At 39.3% G+C, this 16,855-nt stretch overlaps 1 protein-coding gene across 1 annotated transcript in view; it reads right to left on the reverse strand.

The window, feature by feature from the left end:
• Nucleotides 1–1,043: 1,043 nt before the first annotated feature.
• Nucleotides 1,044–16,855, reverse strand: part of LOC143287041 (inactive rhomboid protein 1-like) — a 26,932-nt gene continuing 11,120 nt past the window's right edge. The window contains exons 6-15 of the mRNA XM_076595067.1: nt 14,321–14,578; nt 13,593–13,704; nt 12,753–12,827; nt 12,307–12,465; nt 11,598–11,686; nt 10,502–10,565; nt 9,686–9,868; nt 9,078–9,178; nt 8,476–8,629; nt 1,044–7,633 (exon numbers count right to left, since the gene is read on the reverse strand). Coding sequence (XP_076451182.1) covers nt 7,184–7,633; nt 8,476–8,629; nt 9,078–9,178; nt 9,686–9,868; nt 10,502–10,565; nt 11,598–11,686; nt 12,307–12,465; nt 12,753–12,827; nt 13,593–13,704; nt 14,321–14,578 — 1,645 coding nt within the window. The 3' untranslated portion in view covers nt 1,044–7,183. The remainder of the gene's footprint in view (nt 7,634–8,475; nt 8,630–9,077; nt 9,179–9,685; nt 9,869–10,501; nt 10,566–11,597; nt 11,687–12,306; nt 12,466–12,752; nt 12,828–13,592; nt 13,705–14,320; nt 14,579–16,855) is intronic.

Genomic DNA, 16,855 nt, shown 5'->3' on the forward strand with positions numbered 1-16,855 from the left:
AAGACAAAAAAGGATGTACTGTGATTCCTTTCATAATATAACCCAGCATCAAACCAGGCCTGAGAGGTATAAATACCTTTAGTACTGGGCTGATGATTTGAGCAACATTCTCAAGAGGTGGATGACACTGAACTACATTGTCACGGTCTGCCATAGCACCCTCAACTCCAGGTTGGAGCTGGTAAGACTGAAAAATGCCATGTTGATACTTGATTGTAACAAAAGCAAGTGATGATCATGTGGTCCTTTGGGACTGGCCAGAATTGTGATCCCTCATGTAATATTACTTCTATTACCTACTACTACTACATAAAAACTGCTATCAATGTGACTTTATGTAATGCTTATTATCTAAATAGGGTACATGGCACTTTGGTAAACAGGAAAATGGAAACACACACACACAATTACATTGGGGGTTATATCCGAGTTAATGTGTGTTGCTTCTTGAGTGTGTTGGAGGTTTGTTCTCAAGTTATTGATTTATTGTGAGGTGTTTTCTGTGTATGTTGGAGGATTGTTCAAGAGTTATTGTGAGCTGCTTTATGTGTGTGTTGGAGACTTTCTTTGTGGCTGGCCCAAGGATTGCAACCCTGTTGGCCCCAGAAGGACAAAATGGCCTTGGCTTGCTATTAAACACTGAACTTCCTTTGTGGAAAAAACAGTGAGAAAAAAAAACAAGATGAGCACTTTTTGGAATATGTTGATTTTGTTTTGTCCCAACCTGTTAAAAAGTATACTGAAGTATTTGGTGGAGGTTCAAGTATCATCCTTCTGAAATGCCAAAACAAAAATTTGACTCTGAAATGGATAACAGAACCTTTCAATGTAAGATAACAATAATGATAACAATGATGTATATTTGTAAGCGCTCTTTCTAAGAGATCAGGGTGCTTTGCATTAAAGAAAAAGTTACAAATCACATGAACCACTTATGACTTCTCTCTCTCTTCCTCCCCTCTTTCTGCCATACCTCATAGTCATACATGCTATTCTTCCATGCCAACACAGACACCACAACAAAGATGTACAAAAGACAAGTGTAGAAAGAAGTGTATGTTTATTCAAAATCATTACAGCCATTGAATGGTAACAGCAAAAGCTAGCAGATGCCATTTGCAATCCTGTTGCTATGATTACAACTTATCATATGAATGCAATGAGATATAAACTTTCTGCCCTAAGTATGCTTAATTTCAAGAAATAAACTACTTTCAAACATGATCTTGAAACAAAAGATTTCATTGTACTTCTGATCATCAAAAGAAACAAAATCCAAAATTATTTATACAAAGCAGGACTGCAAAGTTTAAGTTAAATACATTCATATCAAACCCCTCCACCACAATATTGCAAAACAAACAAAATAATCTCTGTTTAAACAGTACAGAGTCTTAACAAAAATGTATTTTGTAAAGCTTATAACCTCGGCTTAGCTAGTAGTATGCATTTTTAAGACTGAATGTTTCACTATGTAACATGTTTCTTCCATGCTGAATGGTTCTTCCTAAAAAGTTGGATTTAATAAAAAGTGATAACAAGTGGTTGTTTACAAATATCTAATAAAGCACTCAATATCAGAGCATATCATATAACTGTACATACATAGGATATTTCTTTCCTTACACTTTCACAGCACATGAGTATCAGCAATCTTGTTTAGATAATGATAATGAGAAAGAGGGTGGGAAGAGGAAGTCGGGATAGGGGGTTGGAGAAGATGAAAACAGAATCCATGAAATAACTGAAGGTGATGTCAACTGCACGATGTATGGAAAACATGTAACCAACCTGAGTAACAGCAAGATCACTGTTTAATTGCAAAGCAGATCCTATTATTGCATAATTGTTCTTTCTTTCGAAACACACGCACGTGTGCGCAAACACACACACACACACATGGTGCACATTTTATATTGTTATCTTTTTTCATGTGAATAACAGATGATTTTACCTGAAAGGAAATACTGTTCATCATCAGAAAATATTCTAGCACATGACATAAACGTATTTCATGGATTGTCATAACCATACTGTCAGGAGGAAACTAAAAATTTACATTAACTGTCCATATTGAATTAAATGATGCACCAACAAAAAAAAAGAAAAGAAAAAAGAAAAGAACAAAGCATTAAACTATGTAACTAAGCATTCTAGCTGGCTGTTATCCACTACTTCTAAATATTCATCTCACCCTCTCCAGAGATGTTACTTACAATATTCGAATATTAATAGATCCCTGATTTTGAAATTGTGTGAATTTGAAACACAGCTAACCAGTTTTGTGTTCAATAACTTCCAGTGTTGTCTTGAGACCTGCAGGTGTAAAGTTATGTAAGGATGGTTTTGCTGTGGTCTGCTGCATATGGTGCAAGCACCTAAGGTATGTGGGGGCAACTTCGTATCCCATGTGTCTTTTAATTCCATAGTTATCAAGAATTGAACCTTGACATTCCCACCTCCATTTTAATGATAAAGAAAAGAACCCACCCACCCCCCAACCTACCACTTAATTCAATAAATGCATGGCTAAGAAATGCTTGTCTCTGCTAATAAACAAGCACACAGGCACACAGTTCCTATGTCTCTCATACACACAATTTCCCTGTCTCTCTCTCTTTTATGATTAATATGAAGGTAACAGAAAAATGAGGAATAAAGTATTCATGAAGAAGTGTGTACCAGTATGCTTTCTAGCTTTGAATAAATGACTAAGAACAGTGATGTTTTTGCAACACATGAGACAACTCTATGTCTAAAGAGCATCTTTTTATTTTTATTTTTTGTCATTGTGGGTTAGTTCCAGACAGAATAGAAAAGAAAGAAAAAAAAACAAAAAAACAAAAAAAAAACCCACACCAAAAAACCTGCAAGATGATCTGTCAAACATTTACATTTGACTGGAGAATAATGTGAGCAAACACTTAACACACTTTACAGAATTCCACCCACTTCACTGCACAGGATATGAGCACAGTTTGTACATTATGAACCCTACATGCCTGCAATGAAAGAGAAAATGCATCAGATGGCTTCAAGAGGATAAAGTACGACGTTTGCATGCATGACAATGGTTAATCTCCTACATCTAGTCACACACCCAAATCATATTATGCAGGTAAGGAATGGTTTGATCTTTGCTCAGGTCATCCAACAACAGCTGAGAGGATCCCCACTTCCACAAAAGAACTTTCAGTAAGTTTCCACAATTAGAAGAAAAAATACAGATGCACTAAAAAGAAAACACACAACATCAAAACATCAACCAATTATACTGATAGTACTTTCCAGAAATGCTTTTCACTCTGCATCTATCACAGGGTAATACATCTCTGAGCCTGGATGGCCTTCTGTCTATGTACAAATCTGAGATACAGAGATGATAGTGACTTAAGAATGAATTATACAGCATTATAGATCATAACTGAAACATTAACTGAATAAACTGCAGGCCTTCTTCCTCCCATATAAAATCACACACACACACACACGCGCGCGCACACACACACACACACATACACACACACACAAATCACATAAAAAAGGAAAAAAACAGCAGAATACAGTCCCACAACATGTCTTCCTTTGCCCTAAACAACTTATGTTCAATACATATATGCTAGTGCACAAATAGTATTCAGGCTATTGTCAGGTTTAGTTCCATGAACTAATCAAGACAAACCATGTAAAATTCACTTCCTCAAACACGATTCATATTTCAATAACACCTGTATACATATCATTGACAGAATGACTTATCTGTACAAAATGACGCGTGGACGCACAATGGATAAGAAATAGGTTTTATCCAAAGTACATCTGTTACAATATGACAATGATGACAAAACAAGGCTTATGCTTGTGATTTATCACAGTTATAATATGATCGATGGTTAGTAAATTAAGTATCAGGATCAGATACACAAACAGCAAAGAAATAAAAGCTGTGATCAAACCATACTTCTATTTACCAAGACTTGCATAGTACACAAAAACAACCTTAAGTGGTGGATAAACCACCCATTCACTGGAACACCCATGCTCTATCAACACTCCCAAATAGTAAACTGAACAACCAACTGACTAGCAAAGTATTTTTTGACACCATCACTGGGTTTTATCACACTCAGTAACTTTTTTGCAAACTGTATGGAATGGCAAAAAATTAATATCAATATCCTCTTTTGCCTTCCCCCCACAAACTCCTCATTTAACAATTAAAGTCTAATATGACAGGCTTGTTTAAATAATGTCCAATCTTTCTCACTTGTTTTTTTCCTTTCATCTTCTTCAGCTCTTTTCAATTTTTTTTCCAAGAACAAAAGTACTACTGTATCTGTGAAACATCTGACCATATACTTAATGAAAAAACAAAACAAAAAACAAAGACATTGCAGCTTATTTTCTCAACAAATAATGATGATGATGATAGTGATCAATTTATACATGATACATATGGGAGTAATAATTAAGCAAATCTTATGGACAATACTAATGAATATAATGATTATGAAGATTATACATGGTTGGAAACGCTCAAAGAATGACAATGACAATGATTATGAAGGTCATGCTCGGCTGGAAATGCTCAAAGTATTTTCACAAACCAAAAGGCACAAGACAAAATCAAGTGTGCAAGGCAGGAACAAAGAAGATGGCTGATCTATAAAAAATAAAATCTGTCCACCAGGTGCAGGTGCAATGAAGTTTTCACTCAATCATTGAGTGAAAAAAAGGAAACAAAAACAATGAACAATAGACAAGTACAGTAAGATTCACTCTTTTAAATTTGACAATTGTTTTTAAGTTTAATCCAGCCTCTTGTTCAATGCCTTCACTGCCATAACTAGTCTGTCTGGCCATACAATATTCTAAAACAACTGTGCATACAATGTTCAACAGATGCTGAATTGACATATTTGTGATCCTTGTACTTTCAGTTCTGTATGCAAGGATATCTAACTTGATTTAGAGTTGAAAGTAAACCAAATTATTTCCCCTCCATGTTGCACAATGCTGTATCACTCAATTCAATTCGCTAAAAAATGGACCTTGTTCTTGCACTCAGTCTGCAAAAATCGAAACTTGTTACATCCCTTCTGATCAAGGGCTTGTTCTTGCACTCTGATGAAAGAAACTCAACTAGTTTGACTGTGAAGTGAGTCAATCGAAAGCCCAAAGTTACCATGCAAACAGATGTAACTAAAGGCGTGACCTTCCATTGATGAAGACAGATGGCGTTTGGAATCCATTCATCTTTCATCTCAAGAAGCTATAATTTGTTATCAATTTTATCAAGGACACAAAGCCCTCATTCCAATGACTGTTGCAGGCATCACGATTCTTGCTGCAAAATTCTCTATACAGATAAAAATAATTCTCAGACAAAATCTAAATTCTTTTCTTTACTGACTGATGCCGTGAGTTCACGTACTGAGACTGATCTGCAAAACTGCTTTGGTAACACAAAATCAACTCACTTGTTAACACAGACAGCAAAATAGTAAGGAGAGCGCAAGAAGGAGAGCAAGAGCAAGGCCTCATTCTTGCCTTTATTTGAAACTGAATGCCTTGATCTCAGTGAACTCTTCTTGTTGCCTTCAGTGCTGACTAGCAATAATAATATTTGTTGTTGATTTTTTTTCTTCCTTGTAATCATTGTGTGACAAAGTCTCTCTGCACACTAGTACAGCTGTCAGTGCACAAACAATAAAGCCATCACACTGAGACTGACCCTCAACAGCCAAACAGCTGGTTACAAAACCAGGTCAGGAATACCAGATTCTCTGCATTCAACCGATTTGTTTTTTTAATGCTAACCTGATAAATTTAGTTATTGTATCAATATAAAAAAAAAAGAAACAAAAAAAAAAAAAAAAAAGAAACAACAAAGCATATAATATTTAGATAAAAATAATCCAACTTTTTTTTCTAATATTAAACAAAAACAAATAATGCAGCAACACTAAAATTCTGTAAAAAAAAAAAAAAAATCTTCAAAGAGCTGTAGAAATGTATTTACAAAAACTGAAAATGTCTAAAAAGACTGTGGCTATTCATTCCCCAACACATGGTAGCACACAAATCTAGCAGTGAAAGGGTTAAAAGACTGAAACTCAATGTACTTGTTTGTTGTTCAATATTCATGGCTGCTGGCCTCAGATTTTGCTTCTATGCAATACGCTAACCAAGTACTTCACTGATAATGTAACTGTATAGAACACTGGACACATGCATTATCCTGTCCTTTCAGACAAGCATATAAAGCATGTGCATGAATATCATTCCCAGACATCCCCAACAAAGGGGAAACAAAACAAATACACATGCAAACAAAAATAATATTAATATATAACAAACAAACAAAAAGAAAACTCCAGCCCAAAAACAATACATACGATTAACAACAAGCCAGTTCCTTATGATATAGCTAACAATCATGCTATCTCATTCAGTCTGTCAAAGAGGAAGCCACATGTGTAACAACATCAATAACCATCAACAAGAAATATTTTTCCATTCTAAATTCTCAAATTTTCACACGTATAAAGAAACAAGCAAAGGTACCCATTCTATCTGAGCATTCTGTTCTGTCCTCCTATGCCTTTTTCTTCTAAACTTACAGTGACCTAAAAAAACAAAAAGAAAAAAGCTTCAGCTATTCTTTGGCACAAAAAAGCTCTGACATATTTAAGCTAGATGCAGGCACTACAGACTCAACTGATGGTGTGTCAGTCAAAGTTGAGTCACATTAATTTAATTAAAAGCACACTCCACAAAAGCGCTAAACAGGAAATTTTTTTCATGAACTGCAACCCTCCACGTACAACAACACACACACACACAAACGTACGCACAAATATGCACACTCACTCAGGCATTTTGAGGACAGAAAAGAAACTGCTATACACAGGAATGCTGAGCAAGGGCACTTGTGAGAAACCATGTCTCAAAATCAGTTTTTGGGAAAAAAAACAACATGTGCATATTTCTTTCTAACTCATCAAGTTCCCAAACCACCAGCTGTTAGTATTCATAAACTGTCTGCTCTAGTTTTCTTAGTGTTCTTCAGGAGGACCACCAACATATGTGCCACTGCACCGCGCAGGCTTGACATGATCTCATATTTTTGTAATCTCTTCATTCCTGATCTTCTCACACACTGGGACTCCTCTCTCACAGCTTATTCCAAAAGTGCCTTGCTATAAGTGGAGTTCTTCTTCAAGTTGACCTGCATGTTTTCACAGAAATCAGCAGTAAAAGGGATGCAGTTGAAGTACTGACAAGCCTCACAGTCTGTCAGTGGTGCAACATAGAAAATGAGGATCAGAATGATGAACAGCGCCAGAGATGAGCCCAGAGCGACAATGATGCTGATGATCTTGCGGCGGCGGTCAAACTGTCCGAAGCTGACGTAAGGCATCAAGGCGAAGGCGAGGAGGAAGCCGAAGATGAAGCCAAAGAGGTGGGCCCAGTTGTCGAACCAAGGCAGCAGGCCCAGGATGAAGAGGACGAGAATGGGCAGGAAGAGTTTGAGGATGGCAATGTGAGGACGTCGGTACATCTGGTAGCTCTGCAGCACCTCCACCAGCAGGCAGGACAGCACACCAAACTGGGCACCTGATGGACCCGCCTGGAACACCACATTGCAAGGTTGGTCATCCTTCATATACACCACGACGTATGTAAGATAGTCAGTCATATCAACTATAACCATCAGAACAACAGTGGAAGCAACTGTTGTCCCTACTATCTGGGCTAGAATTTGAGATTACAGTTGGGAGTGTCTTGCCCAAGTTACATCCCTACTCTCTTGTCCAAGAGGGCAGTCAGCACTGGAATAGTTTCCAAAATCCAATTAGCCTCAAAGGCTGCAGTACTGAGAGCCTGTGCAATCTTGCCTGAAGTGTGAGAGTCATAGTCCTTCACAAAAAGACTAAGCTGTAAATGAATTCTTTTTGCAGTGGAGAAAACCATTGATTAAACACTTCTCACTCTGCTGTTGGCCCAACTGTGTAAGTTTATGTCACTCTCTGATATAAACCAAGTTTTGAGCCTGATAGATACCACTACATGACACAATATCAGTATTCCATTATCTGGCACAAGGGAAACTAAACCAAGCTGTATAACACAATAACATGCACGCATACACCACACACGATTTTCAACAATTAACAAACTAAACTACATGAAGCAATAATGTATTGCTGAACATACATATACAGAAAACAGTTAAGGCATTCATAAGTATCCGTTTTCATGGGAAAACCATCAAACATGACATTAGGACTTTAAAATCTTAACTCTTAGTTGCTAAGAAACCATGACTGAGTTTTTATTTCTCCCAGCTGTGTGACCTCATACGGGCCATGTGAATTCAATCTTTTTCATCAGTGTCTGTCTTCAATACATGATTGACCCCCAGCCCGCAAAAAGAGAGAGAGCGAGCCAAAATGTGGTACTGTCACCCACCTCCACTTGGTACGGCAGGAAAGTGCAGCTGGCCAAGTTGCCAGCAATGCCGCTACCAATGTAAATGATGGCCATGCGAATCGCTCCTATCAGCTTCTCCATGTCACGCATGATCCACATTTGGAAGATGACTGTCACAATCAAATGCATCAACCTGCAAATAGCAACAGTTAATTTGTTTAACAGTGTTCATACACACAACCTGAATCTGAATATGAGAAGAAGCTTACAAGGGCCAAAGATCACACATACAATTTTTTTTTTTTTAAAACATCTATGCTTCTGCAGTTAAAACATATCTCAATAATACTACTACCACTGACCAGCTGTTTCTGACCCTGTCTTTATTGGTTGTTGTAGCTGTTCAAAACAAAACAGTTTTTCAATTTTAATTGCTTGATTTCTTTTATATATGGGCACCTTACATATTACCAGTGTGGTATTTGATAACTTCAACCTTACAACTATTATTAAAGGGTGAAAATAATAAGTAAAAAAAAAAAAATGCAGTTTATCATTTAATCTTCGTGACATCTCCTTCATATATTCTTTACATCTCCACCCAGAAATGGAAAGTGTCTGATAAGGATTTGAACACATACCCTCCATGCAGGAAGAGGGAGGTCCACAGACGGTAGAACTGGTCAGGATTGTCTGGGTGGGCAAAGGGAATCATGCCACAAATCTGCTCAAAGCATTTTGTCTGAAACATAATGCATACACTTTGTAAATTTTACCCCCTTGAAATAGTTTTAACAGTGACTGATTATAATGCACTATCCATATATATATATATATATATATATATATATATATATATATGTGTGTGTGTGTGTGTGTGTGTGTGTGTAGGGGTGAGAAGGGGTGGATGCTCACATGTTAACATCCATTTCAAGAATAATATATCAGAAATACGAAGAGAACATGTCAACATCGATTTCAATAACAATAATATATCAGAAGTACGAAGGGAACAAACAAACAGTTTAATGTGTGTGTGTGTGTGTGTGTGTGTGTGTGTGTGTGTGTGTGTGTGTGTGTGTGTGTGTGTGTGTGTGTGTCTGTGACACAAAACAAAACCTAACTTTTATGAGCAAATAACATTGTGTCAGAAACACTAATAAATGTTGTCTAATACACACAGTATTTACTTTATGGTCATGGTACTCCAATCAAGAATGCGAGTATCTGCCCAACATAATCTACACACCTGTGAACACAGAAATTTGTCGTCATGGAAGTTGCCTCGGATGAGATCACAATGCTCTCGTGTGGTGATCATGCACTCTCCCTGGATGCCATGGCAACAGGGACGTCCCAGAATGTCGCAGGACATGTGGCGGTCCTGTCGACTGCCCTGGGTAGTGTTGGGCTTTCTTGTCTCCGTACACACCTGAAATCACACAGGTGATGCACTCCAAGCTGAATAAGGACTGAACAGAAAAATTCAATGTTCTAACACTATTCAAAAAGAACAATAATTCTACAGTGTGTGTGTGTGTGTGTGTGTGTGTGTGTGTGTGTGTGCGCCTGTGTGTTTGTGCATGTGAGTCAGAGAAGGGAGGACTGGATATTGATGGTTGTCAGTGTTTACATATCATTCAGACTGTAACTTGTGGTTTAAACTTTTCATTTTCTAAGTGTTTGCATAGCCAAAGATATCAAATCGTCATTTCTATGCACTTTCAGAATAACTAATCATTTCGCAAATAAATGCGACATAACTCAATAAAAAAAAAACAAAAACCAACAGCAACCACAATTGTTATTATTCTAACCACCCTGATTAGTTTAACAACACAAAACCAAAACCACACACACACACACAAAAAAAACCCAACAACAACAACAACAACACACACACACACAAGCTTTTAGTCAGTAAAAGATCAGAAAGACTTGTAAAACACTTAACACAAAAATAGTCTGAAAGGTTCAAAACCCAGCATGAAGAGGCTGAACAAGAAACTCACATCCCGCACTTGTATACACAGAAGTACGGACATGAAAAGTAAAGAACACTCACAGGCCAGTCAATGATAGAATCAGGCCAGTCAAAGGGTTCCGATGACGCTGGTGTTATGCAGTACCTGCAACAAAATGGAGCAGTCTGACACACAAGTAAACCAAAGCAAGCAAGCTAGCAAAGCCTCAAGACATGTAACAAAACTGCTATATCTGTGGTGGAGTCTGCACTAGTGGGTCACGGTAAAGTATGTGTAGTGAAACTGTGGTTTGTTTCATCCAGTTCACCCTTCAAAAAATGATAATAAAACCATACTGAAAGAAAATGTGTTGTATTTTTTCGTCAAAAGTTGCAGATCTGCAAGGAATGTGTGATATTTGTTTTAATAAGAACAGCAAATCACCTTAGGAAAAGTGTGATACTATCATCAAAGTACTCTCCCCACCTCATTTTTTATATAGATTTGTTTCTGTATCAAAGAGGTCTTTTCCAACAGAAGTTTGCCGGGGACAACTCTCTTGTTGCCGGGTTGGTTTTTTTTGTTGCTGAATTTCATTGTGTGCATGCCAATTTCATGCCATGAACAGACTTCAATCCATTTTCTCATTTGAGAGGCTAGCACCCTGACTCCCACTTAATGTCCAATGGAAGGGGGGAAAATCTGGCCAGTGTGTGACTGAGTCACCAACTTGCAATCTTCATACTTCAAATATGGCCGTGACGTTCACTACGGCCACCAACCCACGATATAACAAATACCCAACAGCTTATCTGATCAGTTCAACAGAGCAACACTGTGTCATGCCTTACATTCACAAAACAACTCTATCTGACAAGGACAGTGGAGGGTCACCATTTCACAAAAGTGTCTTTGGTTGTGTTGCTCAAATTTCCTGCAGAGGTGTGTACATCTCTCAGCCTGGTTGACACTCAGATATGTATATATATTACCAAAGTACACACCTTGTCAAGTAGTCCCCAACCTAAATGGATCCCTGAGGCAGCATCTTCAACATCCCCATCATCATTCTTAATCAAAATATAGAAAACAAAATGTCCCAAGTTCTTCAGGCACTCACATGCACACAGACACACACATGATTAAAAAACAAAACAAAAGAAAACAAAGAAAGCGTGTGAGGTGGCAGTCACTCACTGTGGGTCCTGGCCACACACACTTCCCGACAGTCGGTCTCCAGGTCCTGGATCTCCAACATCCCATTTCTTCCACGTTGACAAAGAACCCTAGAAACAGACACAAAACTTCCAACATCCCATTTCTTCCACATTGGCAAAGAACCCTGGGAACAAACACACACCTTCCAACATCCCGTTTCTTCCATGTTGACAAAGAACCCTGACAACAGACACAAAACTTCCAACATCCCATTTCTTCCACACTGACAAAGAACCCTGGTAACAAACACAACATCCAATCTCCCATTTCTTCCACACTGACAAAGAACCCTGGTAACAAACACAACTTCCAATCTTCCATTTCTTCCACACTGACAAAGAACCCTGGTAACAAACACAACATCCAATCTCCCATTTCTTCCACACTGACAAAGAACCCTGGTAACAAACACAACATCCAATCTCCCATTTCTTCCACACTGACAAAGAACCCTGGTAACAAACACAACTTCCAATCTCCCATTTCTTCCGCATTGATAAAGAACCCTGGTAACAAACACAACTTCCAATCTCCCATTTCTTCCGCATTGATAAAGAACTCACAACTTACAAATCCCCCATAACACAGGCACAACATAAGTATAAGCACAAATAATTAACAGATTAATCGTGGGCAGCAACACCAACATTCACACATGAACACACCTAGAAGCAGCAATGGCACTTACACACTGCGACTTGACACGCTGGACGCATCCTGACCCATCATTGCGCACGCAGCAAGCCGAGTCTTTCTCCTCTTCTCTGTCCAAGTCCATGGATTCCTGAAGGTTCAGGTCCACCCTCATGCAAGGGGAGTACTTGGCTCCCAGGTGTATCAGGTCCATCTGTCATCAGCACCAAAGCATCCATGTGTAAGCACATGGAAGCAAAAATTTTTTTTTTTTCAGATAAAGTATTGAGTGTCTTGTCATTCTTTATGTCTCTCACATAAAAACAAACCACAAATGCAGTCACTGGATGAACTATCAACTGTCATTCATGCATCACACCACTCTCTCTTTGCACATGCATGTACAAACAGGTGCACACAAACACCCACATCCACAAGCCCCCCACACATAAATACTCACACAAACACACACACCCACACGCTTGCTCCTGTTTTCCTTACCTGACGAGGGCCAAACCAAATGTTTTCTTGCTCAGTGTATGATTTCACTTCTCGGGCCAAGTTGGACAAACGCACCTGTGATTGAAACAAAAATGGAAAAAGATCATGGACTGCCATAATAAGTACAACGAAACAGCTAAAATTAATACAAAAGCCTACAAATGAACTGATAAACTACTGAGATACAACACAATACAAATCACCAGTTATAATGTATACATACATACATAATGTATACATAATGTATGTGTGTATATATATATATATATATATATATATATATGTGTGTGTGTGTGTGTGTGATTTAATGCTATGTACAATACTCATCTTCTCTGAAACCTCTGAAACCTGAGCTATGTCTAGTGGCTCAGTTTATAGAAATAAAGCACAGTATGTGTGTGTGTGTGTGTGTTTGGGGGGGGGGGGGGTTGAGAGGGAGGGGGGTGTAGGAAGGTGGGGTGAGGGGGTTTGTGTGAGTGTGTGTGCATCCAACAGATTTGAATTCATTATGTAAAAAGAAAAGAAAGTCAAACAGACTGAACTTGCATTTGCCTATAATCAACACACATTCAGTTATTAGTTACTTGAATAATCAATATTTCTGAATGGATTGATCTTACGTATGCTCTGACTCGCAAATACACCAATAGTAATAACTGCTTTTTCATTGCATGCATTCAGAAAAAAATAAAAAAAATCACATATACATGCAGACTTAAAACTGAAACTGAATATATCAATTTTTAAAACCCCACAAAAAAATTCAACGATATTTTCATGAATATAAGCATAATATACATATGTGCACATCAGAGATTCAAAACAAAATTTGATGCTCACCATCTTCTGCTCTGTGTGTTTCCCAACGCCAAATGGAGCTGTTCCGTACACTGCTATGGCCACAATGAAGACCACGACTTGCACAAACGTCGCCCAGTATGTGAAATACGGTCTGCGACACAATCATCAATTACTGCTACACGGAAGTGCCCATTCAAACAGTTACAATAAGTTTCTGGTTACACAGTCACAGGGTGTGTCCTTTTCATCAATTGTTACAAGAAATTATCAGTTCTTCAACAGTTACAAAAAATAATCTCTACTCATCAGCCTTTTATTCTTTTTAAAGTTTGATGTCTATTCACAATTGACTGATATAAAACTTGGTGTGTTTACTGAATCAATGAACATGCATTCACTATATTTCCTTTACCCCATCTCAACCTCTCTTTCTTTCCCCTCTATGTGTCTTTATAACCCAACTTGCTTAATCAGGCCTTGGGTGCAAGCATATGTATTTGAGTAACTATCAGAGTGGATTTCTTTTACAGATTTTTGCCAGAGGACAACACTTATGTTGCCATAGGTTCTCTTTTAGAGCCCAAAGTGCATGCTGTAAATGGGATCTCAGTTAATTGTCTCACACAAATGACCACATGCTCAGTTTGATTTTCCGGTTGAAATGAGGATTCAAATCCACTGTACTGGGAGATAAGACCACCTTCCAAAACACCCATAATTAAGACCCCCCCAACCCCCCAATCCCTCTCTGCCCCCCTGCCCCTCACCTGTGATCATCCATGTCATCCAGCTGCTGTTTAACGTCCTTGGTGAACACCTGGCTGTGGATGCTGCGGCGGAAGAAACGGCCCACCACCCCCACCCCCATCACCCGCTTGTCGCGCCGCATGGCAGAGTCCAGCACCTTCTGCTTGATGCGGGCCATGCCAAAGTCAGGCTGGTCTACCACGTCTGTGCCAGGGGTGTCAGGTAGGGCCTGTGGAGGGCGCCGCCGCCAGCCTGGAGCTGGCGCTGGTCGTAGCAACCTTGAAGAGTGAGATGGTGATGTTGGATTGAAAGGGAAAGTCAGTATAATAACAATGATAATGCTAATAATTATAATAATATCTATCATACTGTCCTCATATGGCGCAAACTCCCCAAACAGGTGCAAACAGGGAAAGTCAGTGTAATAAAAAAATTTAAAACAATAATAATAATAATACATACTACTTTTTGGTGAAAACTCCTCGTATAATGGGCTCTATGGACCTCACATGAAACATTACATATACAATAGTGCATAATGGCATACAAAAGCGCATGAAGGCTAACATGAGAAAGAGAGGGAAAATAACAAGAAAAAAACAAAAAACTTCAAACTGCAAATAATGAACAAACGTTTAAAATCAAAACATGGATAAAAAAAAAGTTATGGTGTGTGTAGATGTGTATTCAATTTACTAAAAAGGTGTGTAAAAATGGCATGAGTCAAACTGGACAGTAAGATATTCACCAACACTTGAAATTCAACGCAAGTGATGAAAATTCTGTCCACTGACAATATCACATTTACACAGCAACCAGGAGGAGCATCATTGTATCGCAAATAAGATAATGACATTTTCAATATTTCACTTGGTGAAAAGAACACAAGTTCTGACTACATAACCATCTGTATATCTTTAACCTTCACCGTACTTTGTGGGTCTGACAGACCCATTTTTGCCTTAAAAAATGCCTTTAAAATATATTTGGTGTCCGATTAATTTGAAATTTCATGACTTTTGTTGTCACAACATATGCATCATTTTAGTAAATTAATGTACACTTTAACTGATTAGTTAATCAGTTACGTAATTGTGAAAATTTTTACCTGCATTCCTACGTTGTGGGTCTTACAGACCCATACTCCCCAAAGAAGAGAAAACACTAAGTACCCTTATTCGTAATTCGTGGGTCTCTCAGACCCATACTCGCAAAAGAAGGGAACAAACCAATAATCCCTTTGTACTACGTGGAACGAAGTGATTGTGCGTACATGACTGATGACACATAGGCTACCTCACTGCTTCTGTAGTTGGCTGGCACATCGCATCCGGCTCTCACGGAGAACACAACAGTACAGCAGGCTACCGGTGTCATTGCCTCAGGCAAGTTATATTTTGATGATTATCAAGTTTATTAATTGCCATCAAGTTAGCTTGCCATCTGTTCGATACTTTAGGTCGATTCCAACATCGCCATCTCTGAAGGCATCAGTAAGCATTGCAGAGAACATGAGGCTGAACAGCGTTGGAGCCAGGACGCAGCCTTGCTTGACACCATTTGTGACAGCAAAAGGAGCAGATGTTTCGCCATTGTCCTGGACTCGAGCCTGCATGCCTTCATGGAATTGGCTGACCAAGGAAATAAATTTCCGAGGGCATCCGTACTTTTTTTTTGTTTTTGTTTTTTTGTTTTGCTGCCCCATCATCTGCGCCGTTTCAGTGGCATTACTCCCAAGCCGCTCATTTAGATTCCCCCATACACGGCCACACCCGGGTTCGTCCGTCGCAGTCCCAGCGTCGGCAGTCCACAGGGAACCATCGATGTTAGGTCGCCTGGAGGCCACACACCAGAGGAGACCCTGCACTGCTGCTGAGTCACTTCAGTGGTGTTCAGTGGTGCCTGTTCTGTTTTAATATACTTAGGACACCACCTACTAAGCCCCCTACTAACGACAATAATGGCTTAGTCGCGGAGCCAGACTGAGCGAGCGTCTCTCCCAGAGTGGAGACCGCCACCACGTCCCTCAAACAACAGCCCCCCCATGAATCTGCCGACACTGACGACATTGACAGGACTCACCCAAAGCACGGAAGTGGAGGGGTATCGAAACTGAGGTCACCATGAGAGCAGGGCATGAAAGGTCACAGACTTTGAGACTATTTTGTTTATATTGATGACGATGAAGGGGGAGGAGGATGACGATGATGATGACGATGTTGCTATGGAGGTCCATTTTGGTTTGGGACTGCGTGACAAGGCTGTACTCTACGCTTCCTGTCATAATGATATCCCGGCGTTAACCAGGCCCGAGAGATACAGACACTTGCAGTGTTGGTCAGGTAATTAGAGCAACACACCCAAAGACGCATCCTTGAAGTGGATGACACTCGACTGTGTGGTCCCAGTCTCCCGATTTAAGCCCACAGCACACTCAACTCTGGGTAGGAGCCGGCCACGGGCCGAAAAACCCACCTCCGCTGGGATTCGAACCCGCGTCCTCCCAGCCGTCAGTCCGCGACGCTAACCACTTCGCCAAGGCGGCTGGTAGGGCA

This window comes from Babylonia areolata, chromosome 1 (genome assembly GCF_041734735.1).
Source record: "Babylonia areolata isolate BAREFJ2019XMU chromosome 1, ASM4173473v1, whole genome shotgun sequence".
NCBI lineage: Eukaryota > Metazoa > Mollusca > Gastropoda > Neogastropoda > Buccinidae > Babylonia > Babylonia areolata.